Source organism: Trachymyrmex cornetzi, unplaced genomic scaffold (assembly GCF_001594075.2).
Source record: "Trachymyrmex cornetzi isolate Tcor2-1 unplaced genomic scaffold, Tcor1.1 scaffold147, whole genome shotgun sequence".
NCBI lineage: Eukaryota > Metazoa > Arthropoda > Insecta > Hymenoptera > Formicidae > Trachymyrmex > Trachymyrmex cornetzi.
Genome location: NW_017296059.1, coordinates 4,888,667 through 4,897,523, shown reverse-complemented (window position 1 = coordinate 4,897,523; position 8,857 = coordinate 4,888,667). Strand labels below are relative to the sequence as shown.

Genomic DNA, 8,857 nt, shown 5'->3' with positions numbered 1-8,857 from the left:
AAGTGTATACAGAATGCAGTTCGCAATATGAATTTCACTTGTGAATATTACGTGAACGCTAATTTAGCAAAAAGTTTCTAAATAATAAATATACAGAAAAAGATCCCGAGAAAAATGTGTCGTATATAAGTATATATAATTATATAAAATTATATAAAATTATTTATAAATTTAACATATTTTATATAAAATTATATATAATAATGTAATAATTTTATATATATAATTATATATAAAATATGTCCTTCTTTAAAACATTTTTCAAAAGTGACAACTAAAATGGAAAGTTGATATGATTACTGTTCCGTATATGAGCTCAAAGGGTCGTGCACGACAAAATTAAACGTTGAACGGTCGGCTCTTGAGATCTCACATATATGACATACCACATATAAAAATAGAGAAAGAGAGAGCAGAAAATCGCGGTATATAAGTTTAGAAGCAGGCGGTATAGACTAAAGAACTTTCGGCGTTTTTAATCTCGAACCGCGGTCCGACGTCTTTCTTCTCGGGTACACATGCGGAAATGATTCGCGCAATATCTCGGTGTTATTGGTACCGCGGCCTCTTTGAATACACGAATCGGCGGAAAAGGAGCCCTTTAGAGGACTTCGGGCGATTTCGGTGGCAACGACGGATACGTGCGATGATCGAGAAGGAACGATTTTTCGTCATTCTGAATTTGACCGTGCCACTGCCACGGTAAAGTTCTGCTCTCTAGTACGCGTTAAGAGATCTGTTCGAGCGATCGCGACTCAAGGCGACGGCCTCAAGCGTTGTTGCGTGTCCGTACCTCACAGGAGGCACCAAAATTTATGTTGCGTCTATGATGATGTAGGATGAATCAATCACTTTTATACAGTTATACACAATACTAAGAATTTGTTTTTATTTCGTCACAATATATAATTGTCGGTAGGTACATTTAGTCACTTCACGTATATCCGTATAAATATTAAAGTTCACGCACTTCGATCTCGACAACGTCTGGGGACTGTCGTCCTGAGTCGAGTCGCGACAACGCCTGGGGACTATCGTCCTGAGTCGATTCGTGACACCGCTTAGGGACTGTCGTCCTGAGTCACTCCACGGTCGGTACGGACACGCAACAACGCTTGAGGCCGTCGCCTTGAGTCGCGATCGCTCGAACAATTACAATGTATATAAAAATTCATTTTAAGTACATATATTGAATAAATACATACAAATGTACATGTGCATATAATATGCAAAAATTCATAGACACATATCTAGGACTAATTATACTTTTATGTAAATATTTTTAATTAAATGCTGTTGTCAATAATATATTAATAATTTGTTTGTTATAAAAATGATATATACTAAAGTATATAATTATATAATATTGTAATATGTATCACTGTGATACAAGTTTTCTTCGGCGTTACTATTATAATTATACATTATTTTATCAAAATAGTGTATATTATATTATTTTAAGTGCTTTATAATAAAATATGATTTGTCAAGTTGTTCTTTAGCAGCCATCTCATACTGAAACTTTTCATATCAAGAATGGATTTGACTGCAAGTACAAAACATTAACTCAAATCAATTACATTATTATACAAATTAATTATATTTACATTTGCGTTATATCATGTATCAATAATTGATACATGCTATAGAGAATGAATTAAATGCTATTGTATTGTCGGATACTGTTATTCGAATTACATTCTTACGAATGTTAGTCCTAACGTAAAGGAGAAATCAGGCTCGTTGTCAACGTTAATTTCCTACTAGATTGTATATCACATCTAAATATAAACGTAATCGGCATTTATGAGAAAATCGAAATTCCTGCAACGTAATTTTTAGGAATAAATGTTAATTTATATGTCGGTCTTCTCAATTTCGAGATGTATCCGATTCGTTACTAGAATACCAGTCCTCCTTACATTCAGGATAGCAACCGTAATATTCACATAATACTACTGGTAATTCTGATGTCTTTGTTATTACGTTTTCAGTTATGTCAAATATATCTTTCAATGGCTGCGCTACGTGCATGTAGGAAGGTGTACATATGTTTCTACAAAAGAAGCATTTCTCGAATTTATTTCTACTTATATATTCATTCCATTTATCCCATCGAAAAATTATATGTTTATCACTGTGAAAATATTGATTTAGTTTATTACATAAATTATCAATAAGTAGAAACTTGTGTGATATATCTTATTTATGCTGAAATTACATTATAGTACACAAGTTAAAAAAAGCAACGTACCTGCAATATTGCTGCAGTGACCTTGCTGCAAACATAGTAAGGCTTGGGTACATTATTTTATAAAACAAAATTGGGGGATTGACTACTAATGGATTCATTGAAATATCTATAGTTTGCAGTCGCAAAAAAATGATCCCTGCTGGTAGATACATTAACATGTTATGCGACAAATCCAAAATACTAAGATTTCGAACCTTTTCAATGCCCTGTGGTAAACGTCCCAACAAGTTGTGACTCATTTTCAATTCTACTAATGCATTCAAACTCCAAATGTATTCCGATATTTCGAGCAACTGTAAATTAATGATATTCATGTTGACCGTGCTATTAATGAACTATTAATTGTTATTTATGACAACACCGCTTTGATTAGTGATTGCCGTGATATCTTATAATGACTTACCGAATTGTTACTTATATCTAGAAAATGTAAAGTTCTCTTAATGCGTGCTTCTTTTAGCCATACCCATCCAGAATATCGACTCAAACAATTATGTGATAAATTAAGCCGTCGAAGACAATGAAAAGCGCCCAATTTTCTCGGCAACACATCAATTTTATTACTTGATATGTTTACATCTGTTAAATTTAGCCACATTGTAGTGTTATTCAAGGTCAGAAAGTTCAAGGTCAGTGGAGTGCAAAACTTCAAATGTGCTAAATATATTTTTGTCAAATCTTCTGAGTGAAAACGTTGTCTCTTAATTCGCTTATCTCCAAAAATTGCACGGCTTTTTCTCTTACCTCTCTGTATTGAAAATAATTATTTAAATTAGATTTGTAATTGGCAGTCATTATGCTACAAGTTTAAAATAATCATACTTAATATTATATAACTCTAATACATTTAACTTCTCGAGTGAAGTGATTAATATGGAATAAAAATAGTTTTTATTAATATACGTATCATAGCAATTATTCACCATTGTGCAAAGACAATGTAAGTCTTATATTGTAATTATATATTACTAAGAACCAGATAAATTGGTAATTTAGGTTGCTAATAATATACGTTGCTGATAATATACAAAATTTGAAGATCTTTGTCGTGAATATATAATTTGTTCCAAGATTTCTGTAAGAAGTTATAAATGTTATGCGATTTTAATTATTTGATATATGTAAAAGACGTATGAATTTTCGTGATTTAGTCTTAAGAAACACTTACAAATTATTACATCCAATGTGCCTCACGTTCTGTTTGGGAAATCAAACATTTAGATAAAGAAAGGTCTACTGCCTACTGCCTATTGTCTTGTTTTTATGACCCACTTGCTTGTTTTGTTGCTGCCTTTGTAGAAAAATTTAGTACTCCATAGACTTGCGTAACTCCTAATTTATAACAGTGCGGTTTTCTTTTCTAAATTAGTTAAGGTGATGTTCTGACAGGATCCTCGAGGTAACTGTCGTATTTGATTATTACTTGTTGTTTTATATTAGAGTGACACTGATACAAATGTGAAACAGTATATTGTAAAGGTCGATTTTAAACTAAAGATTATAACTGAAATTAAAATAATAATAACGCGCTCGTTACCTTTATTTTTGTAAAAATTCGGTTTTTTTGAGACTTATAAATTGTGTTAGCTAATTTTCAAAATTTATATATTTTATATATATAGTTAAATTTAGGTTCAAATGATAAATAGATAGTTAAAAGATACATTATAAGTTAGTTATCAGAGTATTAATATTAAAATCTAAAAACATAACTTAAAAACTAAAAAAAAAATTATATTTAATAAGGCTCTAAAAAAATAATAATATTTTAATAATAATATACGGACAATGAGAGCATTAATACATTGGAATTTGAAGCGTAATACATATAATATATTCTCAATAATTTTACATTATGTATCTATTCAAACTTCTTGAACGTTTCGGTTTCCTTCAACCGTCGTCAGCAATGCCATATAATTTACCATTCAAAATCTTTGTAATATTCATAGTTTGTAGATATTGGAAATTGTTTCTACATTAGACAGAAGATAGACATATAATTCGGAAGTAGATGTATGCTCATTCTTTGTCTAATATAGATACTATTTGCAACATCTGCGCACTATGATATTGCAAAACTTTGTATAATAAATTATATGGCATTGCTGATGATGGTTCGAAGGAAACCGAAACGATCCAGAAGTTTGTATACGTAATGCAAAATTATTGGGAATATATTATATGTAGAGCCCAATTAGAATCTTTTAATTTATATATTATATGTATTGCCCTCCAAGTACCGCGCTGTATTAATGCTCTCATTGCCCGTTGTTAATATTTTATTATAGAAATTATTCAATATATACAATTGTAGCGAGACGTATCGATTTAAAACATAAATATTTATAATATATAAAAAATACGCTAATAAAAATATTGAGTTTTAAATGTTCTACTAAAGCATTATAAATAATATGTAAAAATTTTATTTAAATATATATAATATTATATAAAGTAATTTACTTAATTACTGTACATATAAACTCATTTATATTAGCATATTGAATTTCTATTCCTGGGAAAAAATGTTATATATATATATATATAGTTATATTTTATATATATAGTACATATCATTGTACATGAAATATGTCAATTTTTTATATAATTATATATAATTTTATGGAATTTTATATAATTATATATGGAACATTTTTTTCGGATTATTACGAGTATTAGAATCTTGTTTAATTGTATTAAAAAACATTATAACTCCTGCACACAAGACGCGGCAAGCGTTGCCACATTTTGTGTACAGAAGTCGTTATTTTAATAAATATATTATTGTTTTATAAATTATTTTAGAGGATAATTAAATAGTACACTTGTTAAATAATTAAATATAAAATTTATATTGAGAGTATACATATATTACATAAGTCCAATACATAAAACAATTCGTACAATGTAGGACTGTCATAATAATAAAAAAATGTGAGATCGCAATAGCCAAATACTGAGTCGAATATATCCAATATTTCGTTACGATTGTCAAGATTAGTATTTATCTGTTAACAATAAATAAATATTAAAATATCTGTATGCAAGTGAAAATTGTTGCATATTATTAGTATATATATTATAAAACAGATTCTGTAGATGAATCATATAATTATGTATATTGATGTACTGGAAATTTGAACGCTATCAATTCCGGTAATATAATACCGGCTCGCGTAAGTTCAGATCTACAATAGGTGTTTTGAGCCTTAAGCCGTAAAAAATTGACCAATTATATTCGAATGCAAGGAGAATAATTGATTGTGATTCGTCCATTTCTTACGGGTTAAGACTTAAAAATCTATTGTAGATCCGGGCTAAAGGAGAACGGCAATGTCTCACGCCACGTCTTAGCACCGAGACACTACCGTGCGTTTTTCTTTCCTTAATATTCGGTGAATAACAAGGATGAAATGATATATCATGCGCACCATACGTGAAACGCACCTCATGTCTCCAGATCATATATATATGAAACATCACTGTTGCAAATGTTAATTTCCCTGATTTTCAAATTCCTTTGGCTTTTTATCAAGCGCGTGATATAAATTACAACAAGATAGACAAGAGTATATTTCCAATTTTACAGGGGCATCTTTTGTATCATTTTGTATCGTTCTTCCAGCTCTTGCATTGAAGACTTCAATACATTTATTAAGAATTGTGTTTGAGTACACCCTTTTACACCATTTATCGAACCAGATTCTATTATTACAAATGAAGCATGTTTTCACTGTATTTAAATACACGACTAATGTATATGGTATTGAATTTACATCGTACGCTATGCTATAAAAGATATTACAGTTATTATTATTTTGTGTCTGAAATGAGATTTCTATATTACAGCCCGTATTCAGAACGCGTTTACAACGTAGTTAGCGAGCTAACATACTGTACTTTACGTTACGCATATTATAGAATTTTAGAAATAAAAGTGCGTTTTTATCGATAAAAATGCGTTCTGAATATGGGCCTATAGATTCTATTCTTCTTCAATTATTTTAATGATAAAATCTTTAATCAACTTAGAATACATTTTTTCTTAAGACAAAAAATCGAAAGAAATTGCTATAGTTATAACAATTTTTTAGATCGCATGCGTTTGTAATTATAGTTTTAAATTAGAAATTTATTAAAATGTGAAATTAGCTGAACGTGGTTTTATGATCTTTGAATCATTGAAACTTTGTTCGCGCATATTTTTTTTTAATTCGTTTGAACTAAAAAATTTGCAGCCACTAAACGAAACCAATAGTTTTGTTAAGAAAAAATATTTTCAAATCGAAGAAAATTAATAAAAATAACGCACGAATGAAAATGATAAATAAAAGTAATAGCAACAAACCTATGATTTAGCAATGTATTCGCTGACAATTCAACGAGACTTGGTATCACATTATATTCACCTATAGTGTGTTGAAGATACACGATATCGGTGGATAAAAATGAATTCATTGAAATATCTAAGGTACGTAGGCGTTGATTTACAAACAAGGTTGTTGGTAAATACAACAACCAGTTATATGAGGCGTCCAAACTTTTAAGATTTTGTAAATTTTTTATGTTTGGTAAACGTTGCAACATGTTGTGAGAAATGTTTAACTCTCGTAAAGTATATAATTTGTCGATATATACTGGTAATTCTTTTAACTGTAAATGATAAATGACTAATGATGATATTGGTAGATTAAATATTTTTTGATGCTTAACACGGAATCTTCTTTTTTCAGTGAGTATCATGATACCTTTTAATTATGAAGTGACTTACTAAATTATAACTTATATTTAGGAATATCAAACTCTTTTGAATAGCAAATTGTTCTATCCATAGCCATTTATATTGATCTCGAATTCCAAGACGATTGTGTGATAGATCAAGCCATTGAACACAGGGCAGAGTACCAAAATTTTTTGGCAAATTGGTGATATTATTGTTTGATAAATTTACATGTGTTAAATTTTGAAAGTTTGTTGTTAATTTTCCAAGAAAATAAGTCATAATTTTTCAAATAACAAATAAAATTCGTTGATAATTCAAAATGCCTTAGATGCCTTTTCTTGATCAATTTGTCTTGAAATTAGCTTAAGAAAAACTATTTTAATTTAAATCTGAAAAAGATTTAGATATGTATATCACGTGAAAAATGTTGTAATATGACTAATATATTTAAATGTATAATATATATGATTTAGCTTGTAAAGATTTTCGAATAAATAATTTTTAATTTTTTTATTATCATGCATTATAATGTTCTTATTTTTGATAGAATTATATCAGTCTTACTGAGATTATCATATTAATAAATAGATATTTTGCAGATTTTGGGATTGTTAATGATTTCAAAATGTAAAAGATATTTATTCGATTTATCTTTTAAAAAAAGAATTATGCAATTTAAACTCTGTAAAGACTCTAAAAATTATATTAAAAAAAAATTATATATTGTCAATTCATTTAAATTTAAGAAATTTGATAAATTATATTTAAAATAAATTCAAGAATTTATTGAAAATTGTCTTATTACCTTATTCGTTTTGTATAGTATCTTTTAAAAAGAAAGCCTTATTATTTTTTTAAAAGATTTTCAGTCGATTGATATATGCTCTTCTATCTGTACATCAAGAAGGTCGTCAAAATTATGATTTATTGTATTATCAATCTCGGCGTTACTGTCGAATCGTCTTACTGTTGTTCAGTCTATAATTGTTACATTAATACTGTCTGTCAGTATATGTATATAATTCTGTATCAAACCTAACTGAGACAAAAAAAGAATAACATTTAAAGAATGGAAAAACATACACAAAGTGCGCAGTATATGTCATCTTTGAAAACATATTTTTCGACAAGAATTGCTTTGAAATTAATAAATTGTTATTAGAGTAAAATTGTTAAGTGATTATATAATTAACGTCAATAATTGTAAGTCGTTTTTAAAATAAGAAAATTAGACTCATCAACAAAAATTCAGAAAAAAAGAAAAGGAAACAAAACTAAATGTAGAAAATAAAATAGATTTTTATATTTAATGTTAATATTAATAATGATTAATTTTCAAATTTTTATTTTTACTTATATTTATTTTAATATAATTATAGTTTTATAATTTTAGTTTTATTTGTATCTACTATATATTCTTATTTTTGTAATTGTATCGAAGAAGGTTTACGAATCTAAATTATAATATAAAAAGTATGAATAATACCGACTGTCAACATGCATTTCTAGAGCGTTGATATAAATATACCTATAGTACAATGAACAATTTCAACCTATCAGAAACCATGTATTCTGATGTATCCGATTTCTGATAGGTTAAAATCATTTAATCTTTATTCCTAATTCCTTATTCCTTTTATTGTGCGCAGGGCCTAACGAAAGCGTCAATTGGCAGTTAATGGCGGAACCAATCAGCAGGATCGAAAGATCCGTTATTTTTGCATGGTACTGTGACTCTAAATTTGAGTCGGAAAACCAATCAAGGGGAAACCAAAAGAAGAAGAAGAACCAATCAGCAATTGCTTCAGCAGTGTCCAAACTCTGTTGGGGGCTCCGCACCAAAGACAGTGGCTGCGTTAAGCAGACTCAGCAGCCAG

General features: G+C 28.7%; 1 protein-coding gene across 1 annotated transcript; it reads right to left on the bottom strand.

The window, feature by feature from the left end:
* Positions 1-1,872: 1,872 nt before the first annotated feature.
* LOC108757586 (adenylate cyclase) lies at positions 1,873-2,568 on the bottom strand. Its single transcript, XM_018502047.1, has 2 exons — positions 2,255-2,568; positions 1,873-2,137 (listed from the first exon to the last, which is right to left on the bottom strand). Exons 1-2 carry the CDS (start codon positions 2,566-2,568, stop codon positions 1,873-1,875), a joined length of 579 nt encoding a protein of 192 aa, XP_018357549.1.
* Positions 2,569-8,857: the final 6,289 nt, after the last annotated feature.